At 53.8% G+C, this 13,974-nt stretch overlaps 1 protein-coding gene and 1 pseudogene across 1 annotated transcript; both read right to left on the bottom strand.

Annotated features, from left to right (window-relative positions):
- Positions 1-613: 613 nt before the first annotated feature.
- On the bottom strand, positions 614-5,030 carry LOC134521992 (protocadherin beta-15-like). Its single transcript, XM_063349169.1, has one exon. It carries the CDS (start codon positions 4,704-4,706, stop codon positions 2,265-2,267), a length of 2,442 nt encoding a protein of 813 aa, XP_063205239.1. The 5' UTR covers positions 4,707-5,030; the 3' UTR covers positions 614-2,264.
- Positions 5,031-6,102: 1,072 nt separating this feature from the next.
- Positions 6,103-13,068, bottom strand: LOC134521999 (protocadherin beta-15-like; annotated as a pseudogene).
- Positions 13,069-13,974: the final 906 nt, after the last annotated feature.

Genomic DNA, 13,974 nt, shown 5'->3' with positions numbered 1-13,974 from the left:
TCCACCACTCCTGCCGTGGGCAGGGACACCTCCCACTAGACCAGGTTGCTCAAAGCCCCATCCAGCCTGGTCTTGAAAATTTACAGGGAAGGGGTATCCACAACTTCCCTGGGAAACCTGTTCCAGTGTCTCATCGCCCTCACAGTAAAGAATTTCTTCCTAATATCTAATCTATATCTCCCCTCTTTCAGTTTAAAACCATTCCCCTTTTTCCTATTGCTACACTCCTTAGTAAAGAGTCCCTTCCCATCTTTGCTGGAGGCCTCCTTTACATACTGGAAGGCTTCTATAAGGTCTCCCTGAAGCCTTCTCCTCTCCAGGCTGAACAACCCCAACTCTCTCAGTCTGTCTTCATAGGAAAGGTGCTCCAGTGCTCTGGTCATCCTCATGGCCCTCCTCTGGACTCACTCCAACAGGTCCACACTCTTCTATTATAAGGTCACCTGTCCCGTGCGTGAAGGAAGGCTGTGGATGTAGTTTTTCTGGATTCTTGTGTGACTGTAGATATCATCCCTCGGAGAATTCTTCTGGATACATTGTTCAACTGTGAGATGAGCGGGTTCACTATCAGCAGGGTGAAGAACCAGCTGAAGGGCAGGGCTTCTAAGGGTTGCAGTGCATAGGGGAGCAACGTCTGGCAGGTGACATGTCACCAGCGGTGTTCCTCAGGGTTCAATTCTAGGGCCAGTCCTGTTCAATACTATTTTCAGTGATCTGGGTGCAGGAGTTGAAGGTACCATTAGCAACTTTGCTGATGATACCAAAGAGAAAGGTGCTGCTCCCTCTCTGAAGGAAAAAGAGGCCTTGCAGAGGGATCTAGATGGATTGGAGCATTGTGCAATCATCAACGGCATGACACTTAAGAAGTCCAAAGGCCAGATTCTGCACCTGGGATAGAGTAGTACTGTGTATACGTATACATTGGGAGAGGAGTGGCTGGAGAGCAGCCCTGCAGAAAGGGATCTGTGGGTGATGGTTGAAAATACCCTTCTTGCCTGATCAGAGCGTCTGGATGGCAGCAACTCCCTGCTTCACTGGGAAGCACTATTGCAGCATAGGCAGGCACACAACGGCTGTCCAGACAGACATTGAGACCAGACGGAAAAACAGACAGAGCCCACACATGTCAGACAGAGCCACCCAGCACCCCAAGAAGAAAGAGTCCCTTGCTTGCACCACACAGTAACACAGTACTCACAACTTCCTTGCTTTTCTGACCCGGGTGGACAACTGCATGCATTTCAGTGAGTGTGTGTGTCGTGGTGTAACCGCAGTCAGCAGCTAAGCACAGCACCACACAGCCATTCACTCACTGCCCCTCCCTTCCACCCACAGTGCGAAGGGGGATAGAATTGGAAGAGTAAAAGTGAAAAAACTCTTGTGTTAATATGAAAACAGTTTAAGAATTGAAATAAAAAATTAAAATACCAATACTAATACAAAAACTAATGCTAATAATAATTAAAGGAAAATAACAACAACAACCAAAAGATAACTAAAACCCAAGAAAAGACAAGTGACACAAATGAAAAACAACTGCTCACTATCAAAGGACTGATGCCCAGTCTCTTCCTGAGTAGCATTCTCAGATGCCCGGCCACTTCCCACCACTTTATATGCTGAGCATGATGTCATATGCTATGAATTATCCCTTTGGCCAGGTTGGGTCAGCTGTCCTGGCTCTGTCCCCTCACAACTCCTTATGCACCTCCAGCCTCCTCACTGGCAGGGCATGAGAAGCTGAAAAGTCCTTGACTCAGTGCAAGCTTGATTTAGCAACCACTAAAGCATCAGTGTGTTATCAACATTATTCTCATGCTAAATCCAAAACACAGCTACTAGGCTACCAGCTACTAGGAAGAAAATTAACTCTATCCCACCTGAAACCAGGACAATGGGATTTGTCTGCCTGACTTTGCCATTGCGTTACAGCACAGAATAAGAGGGCCAGGAGCTTGCCTAACAGCAAGTGAGACAAGAACTTGACTGGTGACCCTGGACCTAACCCCACTCGCGAAGCATTTCACAGCTGAAGAATATTATTTCCTGGGTGAAGGAGGCTTGAGGTCCTTTTGTTTCTTTGTTTGCTTGTTTGTTTGTTTGGAGGGGGAGACAAAATTTCTTCTGACATAGAATTTGGCAGAAATCACTGACACCAATTGCAAATGCAGATTAACCTGGGAGGAACCATTGCCACATGCTGTAACAGGGATCCCTTCCTATCGTGAGGCATGAATGAAGCCTCTGTATGTGCTGACTCCATGCTAGTTAAAGGAAAGACTGTTGAACTGTTCTGCAGAGACGGTCCCGGGGTTCTCTGGTGCCATGTCCTCTACAGTAATGGGGCCACAGGGGAAATCCTGTTCATCGTGGGTGCCCCCAACCATGGTGCACTGCTGTGGTGGCAGGCTGGGGAGGATGGGCTTCAGGAACTTGAACTCGCTGTTGCCAGAGCCCGTTGTGAGGCTGATCTCATAGCAATAGCCATGGGGCAAGGTCCCTGCTGTGGCTGCATCAGCCAGGCTGCTCTGCAAGTTGCCAGCACCATAAAGCACGTGCCCTGCCTTCAGCTCCTTTCTCTTGCACACCTTGTGAGCGATGAAGGCTGTCATGGATGCGAGGAAGAGGAGTGAGACAAAGGTCAAGGAAATGATTAAATAGGTTGTCAGGGAGTCACTCTCATCCTCCGTGGCCAGGCTGCTGTGCGGTAGGCGCACTTCTGAGAAGTCATTGAGCAGGAGTGCACTCAGTGCAGCAGTGGCTGACAGCGGTGGCTTCCCATTGTCTCGCACCACAACAATGAGCTTCTGCTTCACAGCATCCCTCTCTGTCACTGGCCTCTTCAGCCGCACCTCCCCGCTTTGGGCACCCACCACAAACAGCCCGGGCTCGGTGGCCTTCAGCAGGTGGTAAGAGAGCCACGAGTTCTGTCCCGAGTCTGCATCCACAGCCACCACTTTGGTGATGAGGTACCCTGCCTCAGCTGATACAGGCACTAGCTCGCTGGATTGTGGACCGCTGTCCTGTGATGGGTACAGCAGCATTGGTGCATTGTCATTCTCATCCACCACAACAAGGTGGACGGTGACATTGGCACTGAGAGGAGGAGATCCGCCATCGGAGGCACTCACCAAGACATCAATCTGCTTTACCTGCTCATAGTCCAGAGGCCGCAGCACAAACACGTGCCCATTCTCAGAGTTCACGGAGATGCAGGAGCAGGGAGGCTGCTCTGTGGGATGGGACAGTGCCAGGAAATATGACACCTTGGCATTGGGCCCCACATCAACATCTGCAGCACTGACAGCTCCAACAAGCACCATGGGGACATTGTTCTCACGCACATACATCGTGTATGATGTCTGGTTGAAGGCAGGTGCATTGTCGTTGACATCGGAGATGTCCACCGTGAAGGTCTGGGTGGTTGTGAGAGGAGGTGACCCTGCGTCTGCTGCTGTGACAATGAGGATGCGCCGTGCCATCTCCTCCCTGTCCAGCATACTCACAGTCACCAGTTCATAGTAGTTCTTATAGGCCAGACGCAGGGAGAACAATAGCTGGTCCTCAAGGGCACAGGAGATCTTCCCATTCGCACCAGAATCCCGGTCCCTGACAGTAAAGAGGGCAACCACTGTTCCAGGCAATGCGTTCTCGGGGAGGGGGCTGTTGAAGGAGTTGACCACCAGCTCAGGTGCGTTGTCATTCACATCCACCACCTCCACCAACACCTTGCAGATTGCTGACAGGCCACCGCCATCCGTGGCCCGCACACTGAGCTCATGATTCTCTGCCACCTCAAAGTCCAGAGGCTTCGTGAGTTTAATTTCACCACTAGTAGGGTCGATCATGAATGATGACCTACTCTGGCCCACTGCTTCGCTGAACTGATAGGTGATGTCCCCATTAACTCCCACATCCTGATCAGTTGCCACCACTCTGAGAACAACAGAGCCCACAGGGGCATTTTCCAAAACCTGCCCAACATACAGCTTCTGTGTGAAGACAGGAGAGTTGTCATTTACATCTAGAATAACAATGTGGATGTGTGTGGTCCCACTCCTGGGAGGAGAGCCCCCATCCATGGCAATGAGACTGAAAACCACCTCTCCTTCCTCCTCTCTGTCTAGAGCCTTCTCCAAGACCAGTTCAACATATTTGTCGTCCTCACTCTGACTTGCAAAGGAGACACTGAAGTACTCGTTCTCGGGAGAAATGCTGTAAGCCTGGATGCTGTTGCTGCCAACATCCAGGTCCCGAGCACCCTCCAGAGGGAAACGCGAGCCAGGGTTGCTCGTTTCCGGGATCTTAAAAACGACTTTTTCCACTGGGAAAACGGGGTAATGGTCATTGATGTCCTCCACGGCCACCTCCACCCGAAAGAACTGCAGCGGGTTTGCCAGCAGGAGCTCGAAGGGGAGCGTGCACGTAGCGGACTGGCCGCACAGCTCCTCCCGGTCCAGCCTCTCGGCCACGACGAGCCTGCCGGTGGCGGGGTCTAAGCGAAAGTGCTGCCGGCCGTCCTCCGAGGCCAGGCGGGCGCCGCGAGCCGCCAGCTGCGCCGGGGACAGCCCCGCGTCCTCCGCCACGTTGGCTACCACGGAGCCGCTCGCCGCCTCCTCGGCTACGGAGTAGCGGATGGGCTCGGAGCGAGCGAGCGGCAGGGAGAGGAAAGCACAGAGACAAAGCACTTGCCTTGCGATCGCCATCTCGGGCCGGCGGACAGCCTCCGTCTCGCGGATCGCCCGCGCACTCCTCCGCGGAGAGCGGCGCCCGGCAGCAGCGCGGCGGGGCGGCGGTCGGGCGGCCTCCCTCTCGCCGACTCCGGATGGCGGCACGGAGCGCGGCCGCCCTGGCCCGGCAGCCGCTGGCACGGGGCACCGCTCGCCGCCGCTCGCCGCCGTTGCCCGGCTCGGTTCGGCTGGGCTGGGCTGGGCTGGGTAGCGGCGGGCTGGGCTGGGCCGCCTCCCCGCCCGCAGCCGCTCGGCGCCGCCTTGGCCGGGAGCACCACCCTGCGGCCCGCGGCGGGACTGCGCCCGCCGCCGCCCGCTGCCCGCGCTGCCGCCTCGCACCGGCACACGCGCCCGCGCCACACGCGCGGCTCCGGCCGCTCGCCCGCCTCGGGGCCCCGCGGCAGGACGCGCGCACTCGGCGCCGGCGAGGGAAGCGCAGCGCAGGAGCGCCGGGAGTCCTGCGGGGCCAACGCTTGACTCCGAGCACACGGGCAGCGCCGGCAGCTGCCCCGTCTCTTTCCCCGATCCCTGTTGCCCTTGCTCGGAAGCATTTCTGCACCCAAAAAGGATTGTCAATCCTTTACACCGGCCGCCCACGGAAGCGCCCAGCGTCCGTGGACGTGGTGCTTAGGGACAGGGTTTAGTGGTGGACTTGGTAATGTAAGCTTAACAGTTGGACTCGATGTTCTCAAGGGTCTTCTTCAACCTAAATGATTCCATGATTCTTCTTCGGTTAACTGGATAGTGCAGCATTCACATCTTGACAGATAATTGTCTTCACTACACCAGCCTCCGGTGTTACCTTTTTATCCGGTCCCTGTGGAAGGGATGGGTGAAGTCTTCTACATTTCCTGAGATCAAAGCCTTTCCTTGGTAGCAGATATCGCTCATCAAATACCCACCTCCTCCTGTGCCCACAAATACTTCCCGAAAGGAACATGTATGCTGTTTTTCGGCCATCCATCTTCTGAAACTCGTACACCTTTAATGTCACAAATGTTTTTGGCTCAAACACGTCACAGCTGCCATCCACAGGTGACGCTCTAGGAAGAATGGGATTTCCATTGACCAATTGGGATTTCCGCTTTCCAATGACCTGGATCTAAATAGGCCCTGTGGCAACCAGAAGCTCAGTGCCCCAAAGACCCATGCAGGACTGCCAGCAAAGCCCTGCTCCCCACAATATCACTGAATGCGGTTTAGGCTTCATCTCCAAATGGAAGAATTGCACCCACTCAGATGTACATCAGGCAAGGGACAAAATGAGAAAAAAAAAATTGCAGCCTTTTGAAAAACTTTGACAGACCTTTCCAACAAAAATAAACATCTCTACAAAGACTACTGTCTCCATACAAGGCATTCCAGAGTTCTCTTTATTTCATTTTTACACACAAGAGTATCCCTGTTTACAATGGTACAGTTTATAACTCAAGCACAACACAGTGTCAGTGTTTCCAAATATTCTGTGCCACACTGCTTTCATTCAAGCAATCTCATATTATACATGGAGTGACAGTCCTTCTTAAGAGGAAGAGGTAAGACAATGCTCAAACACAGTTCACAAAGTAGAAGGAGAAAGGGCAAAAAGGAGAATGCAAATACTCTAACACAAAACCAGGAAATCCTGGTGGGACAGATTTCCCCTCCCATCAAGAAGCCTCTGAACTCAGGAACAACAAAGATGACACCAAACTCAATGGCCCTTTTCCAAGTCCATCTCGATTCTACCTTCAGACAAAGTCCTTTGAAGCAACTTGTGCAGTTTCCTTACAATGCACCCAAAGGCAATGAGCATGTTTTCACAGCTCTGAACAGTTACAGTCTACAAGCAAGCAATTCCACTGTGTCAACAGTCAAGCAAACAGGGCAGAAGAGCAGCTTGGCCAAAGAAGGAACTCCTGCTGGAGCTCAAGAGGAAAAAGAAATTGTGTGATCTCGGAAAACAAGGTCAGGCTTTGCAGGAGGACTGCAGAGCTGAGGTTTGTATATGCAGGGAGAAGACACGAATGCACAAAGCAGAATTAGAGCGGAAATTGGCCAGCATTGTATCAGACAACAATCAAGGCTTTTTAAAGTATGTCAATATCAAGAGGAGGTCTAAAGAAAACATGAGACTGATACTTGTTGAAGACGGTAACCTGACCAACAGGGATGAAGAAGAAGAGGAGGCATTCAATGCTTCTCTTCCCTCAATCTTTAATACTCCTAATCAACTTTCGGCTGCCCAGTCCACTGAGTCAGAGGGCTGCGAGTGCGAGAACAGTGACTTTCCATTGGTGGACGCAGAAATTGTCAGGGATCAGATGCATCAGCAGAATGTTCACAAGTCCATGGCGCCTGATGGAATTTTTTGTCCCAGATTACTGAAGGAGCTAGTTCATGTTACAGCCAGAGACCTCTTGATCAGCTGCCAGAGGCCTTGGGAGACTGGGGAGGGGTCCCTGCTGACTGGAAGCTAGACAATGTTCCTCCAATTTACAAGAAGGGCAAGAGGGATGACCCAGAAAACTACCGACCTGTTAGTCTATGCTCAGATCCTGGAAAGATTATGGAGAAGATCATACAGGTTACTAATGACAGCCATTTAAAGAACAATGCAATCATCAGGCACAGTCAACGTGCGTTCACCAAGGGAAAGTCCTGCTTAACTGCTTTGATATCATAGAATCATAGAATGGTTAGATTTGGAAGGCACCTTAAAGATCATCGTGTTCCAACTCCCCTGCCATGGGCAGGGACACCTTCCACAAGACCAGGTTGCCCAAAGCCCCACCCAACCTGGTCTTGAAAACTTCCCGGGACAGGGCATACACAACTTCCCTGGGAAACCTGTGACAGCATCTCACCACACTCTAAGAATTTCTTCCTAATGACTAATCTAAATCTACCCTCTTTCAGTTTATACTGTTACCCCTCATCCTATCGCTACGCTCCCCAGTAAAGAATCCCTCCCCAGCTTTTCTGAAGGCCCCCTTTAGGGACTGGAAGGGGCTATAAAGTCTCCCTGGAGCCTCCCCTTCTCCCGGCTGAGCAACCCCAACTCTCTCATCCTCTGTTCATAGGAGAGGTCCTCCAGCACTCTGATCATCTTCACAGCCCACCTCCGGACTTGCTCCAACAGGTCCATGTCCTTCTATTATGAAGTCACACGCCCTGTGGATGAAGGAACGCTGTGGATGTAGATTTCTGGATTTTAGTACATTTTGAGGCACTGTTCCTCAGAGAATTCTTCTGGATACGTTGTCCAACTCTGAGATGAGCAGGTTCATGGTGAACTGGCTAAAGAAGAGGCTAAAGAGGCGTTGTAGTCAATGGGGCTGGGGGAGGCTATATCTGGCTGCTGACATATCACCTGCGATGTTCCTCAGGGTGAAATTCTCAGGCCAGTTCTGTTCAATATTTATCCAATGATCTCGATGCAGGAGTTGAATGCATCATTAGCAACTTTGCTGATGATACCAAACTGGGAGGTGCTGCTCGCTCTCTCAAGGGACAATGGGGCTTGCAGAGGGATCTAGTTAGGTTGGAGCATTGGGCAATCATAAATAGCATGAAATTGAAGAAGTCCAAGTGCCAGATTCTGTGCCTGGGATGCAGTAATGCTGGGCACAAGTATAAATTGGGAGAGGAGTGGCTGGAGATCAGCCCTGCAGAAAGGAATCTGGGGGTGTTGGTTGACAGCAGGCCCAGGACGTGTCAGCGTTGGGCCCTGGCAGCCAAGATAGCAAACTGCATCCTTGGGTGCATCAAACACAGTGAAACCATCCAGTCAGAAGAGGTGATTATCCCACTCTATTTAGTGTTGGTGCGGCCTCATCTTGAGTTCTCTGTGCAGTCCTGGGCCGCACCATTAAAGGAGGATGCTAAGATACTCAGCTGCATCCAGAGGAAGGGCAACTGATCTGGTGACAGGTCTGGCAGGAATGTCCTATGAGGAGTGGCTAAGGATTTGGGTTTGCCTAGTTAGGAGAAAAGGAGGCTGAGAGAGGGAGGTGCTCATCTCTTCTCCCTTGTATCCAGAGGCAGGACGCGTGGCAATGGTGCAAACTGCATCAGGGGACGTCCAGACTTGACATTAGGAAACATTTCTTCATGAAGAGGATGGTCAAACATTAGAACAGTCTTCCTAGAGTCAATGGGTTGATGCCCCATGGCTGCCATTGTTCAAGAGACACTTGGACAATGTCCTTAAAAGCATGCTTTAACTTTTGGTCAGTCTTGAAGTGCTCAGGCAGTTGGACTAAATGATCGTGGCAAGTCCGTCCCCACTGAAATATTCTCCTCTATTCTAGTCTTCTCTAGTCTAGTCTATTCTGCTATGCTCGGCACCATTTCATTCCACTCCTGTTAGCACTGCTATATTTCCAAGGTAATCCCAGGAAGACAGCACGCCCACCACATCTTGTGGGCCAAAAGAAGATCTTGTGTGCCTTACTGCTCTCCCCTAGAGAAGAGGAGACTGCTGTACTCAAAGGGACAAAATACCTTTCTTGCCCAATGAGCTGGAACTGCGTGCACCACAGGGGTTTGATGTAAGCAACTCCCTGCCTCACCACGCAGCACTAGTGCAGCATATGCAGACACACAATGGCTGTCCAGACAGACATCGTGACAAGAAGGCAAAACACATAGACCCCAAACATCTCAGACAGAGACATCCAGCACCCAGGGAAGAGCCAGCCCCCCATGCTTCCACCACATAGTAACACAGTACTCACAACTTCCTTGCTTTTCTGAACTGGGACAAGGGCTATGGGCATTTCCGTGAGCTCCTGTGTCATAGTTTAACCGCAGCTGGCAGCTAAGCACCACACAGCCATTCACTCACTAACCCCCCTAGACAGCCCCATGGTGGGATGTGGGAAAGAACTGAGAGACTAAAAGTGAGAAAACTCATGGGTTGAGATGAGAAATCTTTAATAATTGAAATAAAATGAAATAATAATAAGAACAACAAGAAGAAAAAGAATGTGAAAATAAAAACAACGAAAAGTTCACTAAAACACAAGAAAAAACAAGTGATACAAATGAAAAACAACTGCTCACAACCAACCAACCTATGCCTAGCCTGTTCCTCAGTAGCATCCCAAGATGCCCAGCCAGTTCCCCTCACTCAATAGGCTGAGCATGATGTCATATGCTATGAATTATCCCTTTGGCCAGGTTGGGTCAGCTGTCCTGGCTCTGTCCCCTCACAACTCCTTATGCACCTCCAGCCTCCTCACTGGCAGGGCATGAGAAGCTGAAAAGTCCTTGACTCAGTGCAAGCACAATTTAGCAACCACTAAAGCATCAGTGTGTTATCAACATTATTCTCATGCTAAATCCAAAACACAGCTACTAGGCTACCAGCTACTAGGAAGAAAATTAACTCTATCCCACCTGAAACCAGGACAATGGGATTTGTCTGCCTGACTTTGCCATTGCGTTACAGCACAGAATAAGAGGGCCAGGATCTTGCCTAACAGCAAGCGAGACAAGAACTTGACTGGTGACCCTGGACCTAACCCCACTCTCAAAGCATTTCACAGCTGAAGAATATTATTTCCTGGGTGAAGGAGGCTTGAGGTCCTTTTGTTTGTTTGCTTGTTTGTTTGTTTGTTTGGAGGGGGAGACAAAATTTCTTCTGACATAGAATTTGGCAGAAATCACTGACACCAATTGCAAATGCAGATTAACCTGGGAGGAACCATTGCCACATGCTGTAACAGTGATCCCTTCCTATCGTGAGGCGTGAATGAAGCCTCTGTATGTGCTGACTCCATGCTAGTTAAAGGAAAGATTATTGAACTGTTCTGCAGAGACGGTCCCACGATTGTCTGGTGCAAAGTGTTCTGCAGTAATGGGGCCACAGGGGAAATCCTGTTCATCGCGGGTGCCCCCAACCGTGGTGCACTGCTGTGGTGGCAGGCTGGGGAGGATGGGCTTCAGGAACTTGAACTCGCTGTTGCCAGAGCCCGTTGTGAGGCTGATCTCATAGCAATAGCCATGGGGCAAGGTCCCCGCTGTGGCTGCATCAGCCAGGCTGCTCTGCAAGTTGCCAGCACCATAAAGCACGTGCCCTGCCTTCAGCTCCTTTCTCTTGCACACCTTGCGAGTGATGAAGGCTGTCATGGATGCGAGGAAGAGGAGTGAGACAAAGGTCAAGGAAATGATTAAATAGGTTGTCAGGGAGTCACTCTCATCCTCCGTGGCCAGGCTGCTGTGCGGTAGGCGCACTTCTGAGAAGTCATTGAGAAGGAGGGCGTTCAGTGCAGCAGTGGCGGACAGCGGTGGCTGCCCATTGTCTCTCTCGCACCACAACAACCAGCTTCTGCTTCACAGCGTCCCTCTCTGTCACTGGCCTCTTCAGCCGCACCTCTCCACTTTGGGCACCAACCACAAACAGCCCGGGCTCGGTGGCCTTCAGCAGGTGGTAAGAGAGCCACGAGTTCTGTCCCGAGTCTGCATCCACAGCCACCACTTTGGTGATGAGGTACCCTGCTTCAGCTGATACAGGCACCAGCTCGCTGGATGGTGGACCGCTGTCCTGTGATGGGTACAGCACCAGAGGCGCATTGTCATTCTCATCCACCACAACAAGGTGGACGGTGACGTTGGCACTGAGAGGAGGAGATCCGGCATCGGAGGCACTCACCAGCACATCAATCTGCTTCACCTGCTCATAGTCCAGAGGCCGCAGCACAAACACGTGCCCATTCTCAGAGTTCACGGAGATGCAGGAGCAGGGAGGCTGCTCTGTGGGATGGGACAGTGCCAGGAAATATGACACCTTGGCATTGGGCCCCACATCAACATCTGCAGCACTGACAGCTCCAACAAGCACCATGGGGACATTGTTCTCACGCACATACATCGTGTATGATGTCTGGTTGAAGGCAGGTGCATTGTCGTTGACATCGGAGATGTCCACCGTGAAGGTCTGGGTGGTTGTGAGAGGAGGTGACCCTGCGTCTGCTGCTGTGACAATGAGGATGTGCCGTGCCATCTCCTCCCTGTCCAGAGCATTGACGGTGACAAGCTCATAGTAGTTCTTATAGGCCAGACGCAGGGAGAACAATAGCTGGTCCTCAAGGGCACAGGAGATCTTCCCATTCGCACCAGAATCCCGGTCCCTGACAGTAAAGAGGACAACCACTGTTCCAGGCAATGCGTTCTCGGGGAGGGGGCTGTTGAAGGAATTCACCACCAGCTCAGGTGCGTTGTCATTCACGTCCACCACCTCCACCAACACCTTGCAGATAGCTGACAGGCCACCGCCATCCATGGCCCGCACACTGAGCTCATGATTCTCTGCCACCTCAAAGTCCAGAGGCTTCGTGAGTTTAATTTCACCACTGGTAGGATCAATTGTGAATGCTGAGTTGCTCTGGCCCACCCCTTCACTGAACCGATAGGTGATGTCCCCATTAATTCCCACATCCTGATCAGTTGCCACTACTCTGAGTAATACCCAACCTACAGGTGCATTTTCCAAAATCTGCCCAACATACAGCTCCTGTGTGAAGATGGGAGCATTGTCATTTACATCTAAAATAACAATGTGGATTTCTGTGGTCCCACTCCTGGGAGGAGAGCCTCCGTCCACGGCAATGAGACAGAAAACCACCTCTGCCTCCTCCTCTCTGTCTAGAGCCTTCTCCAAGACCAGTTCCACGTACTTCTTGCCTTTAACCCGACTCCCAGAAGAGACGCTAAAGTACTCGTTCTCGGGAGAAATGCTGTAAGCCTGGATGCTGTTGCTGCCAACATCCAGGTCCCGAGCACCCTCCAGAGGGAAACGTGAGCCAGGGTTGCTCGTTTCCGGGATCTTAAAAGTGACTGTTTCCTCCGGGAAAATGGGGGAATGGTCATTGATGTCCTCCACGGCCACCTCCACCCGAAAGAACTGCAGCGGGTTTGCCAGCAGGAGCTCGAAGGGGAGCGTGCACGTAGCGGACTGGCCGCACAGCTCCTCCCGGTCCAGCCTCTCGGCCACGACGAGCCTGCCGGTGGCGGGGTCTAAGCGAAAGTGCTGCCGGCCGTCCTCCGAGGCCAGGCGGGCGCCGCGAGCCGCCAGCTGCGCCGAGGACAGCCCCGCGTCCTCCGCCACGTTGGCTACCACGGAGCCGCTCGCCGCCTCCTCGGCTACGGAGTAGCGGATGGGCTCGGAGCGAGCGAGCGGCAGGGAGAGGAAAGCACAGAGACAAAGCACTTGCCTTGCGATCGCCATCTCGGGCCGGCGGACAGCCTCCGTCTCGCGGATCGCCCGCGCACTCCTCCGCAGAGAGCGGCGCCCGGCAGCAGCGCGGCGGGGCGGCGGTCGGGCGGCCTCCCTCTCGCCGACTCCGGATGGCGGTACGGAGCGCGGCCGCCCTGGCCCGGCAGCCGCTGGCACGGGGCACCGCTGGCCGCCGCTCGCCGCCGTTGCCCGGCTCGTATCGGCTGGGCTGGGCTGGGCTGTGTAGCGGCGGGCTGGGCTGGGCCGCCTCCCCGCCCGCAGCCGCTCGGCGCCGCCTTGGCCGGGAGCACCACCCTGCGGCCCGCGGCGGGACTGCGCCCGCCGCCGCCCGCTGCCCGCGCTGCCGCCTCGCACCGGCACACGGGCCCGCGCGCACACGCGCGGCTCCGGCCGCTCGCCCGCCTCGGGGCTCCGCGGCAGGAGGCGCGCACTCGGCGCCTGCGAGGGAAGCGCAGCGCAGAAGCCCCGGGAGTCCTGCGGGGCCGACGCTTGATTCCGACTGCACGGGCAGCGCCGGCAGCTGCCCCGTCTCTTTCCCCGATGCCCGTTGCCCAGAGCCCTCCGGCAGGTGGGCGCCCTTGGCTCCCGGACGGCCGCTCCCTGCACTTCCAGGAGCACGGCGTCGAGAGAGGGGCAGGGCATTTCCTGGAGCACCGTGGGGCGGAGTCTCAGCCCGGAGGGATCGAGCCGCCTTCCCCGGCCGGGGAAGCCCGGCGGAAACCCCCGCAGGCGCAGCACGCAGGTAACAGCCCAGCACGGCACTACATCTACTCAGGAGTCTCGGGCTGAGGACGGGGAAGGCAGGCGGGTTTCAACAAGGCTCACGCATGGACGCGCCTGTCGTCCGGCCAGTCCGGCGGCTGAACGGGCAGAGGGGCCGTGCTCCCCGCCTCGCCTTCCCTCTCGCCCGCGGCCTGCCAGCTGCACAGGGGATCTTCGTTCTTCTTTCCCGGCCCCGCTGCAACGCTGCTTTGTGGGCTGCACAGGACGGGCCTCAGGAACTGGAACTGCCTCCTCCCCGAG

This window comes from Chroicocephalus ridibundus, chromosome 11 (genome assembly GCF_963924245.1).
Source record: "Chroicocephalus ridibundus chromosome 11, bChrRid1.1, whole genome shotgun sequence".
NCBI lineage: Eukaryota > Metazoa > Chordata > Aves > Charadriiformes > Laridae > Chroicocephalus > Chroicocephalus ridibundus.
Note: the sequence above shows the minus strand (reverse complement) of the source record. Positions and strands in the feature narration are given on the sequence as shown.

Coding starts and splice junctions, on each gene's coding strand:
- LOC134521992 (XM_063349169.1), bottom strand. CDS start 4,706: ATGGCGATCGCAAGGCAAGTGCTTTGTCTCTGTGCTTTCCTCTCCCTG.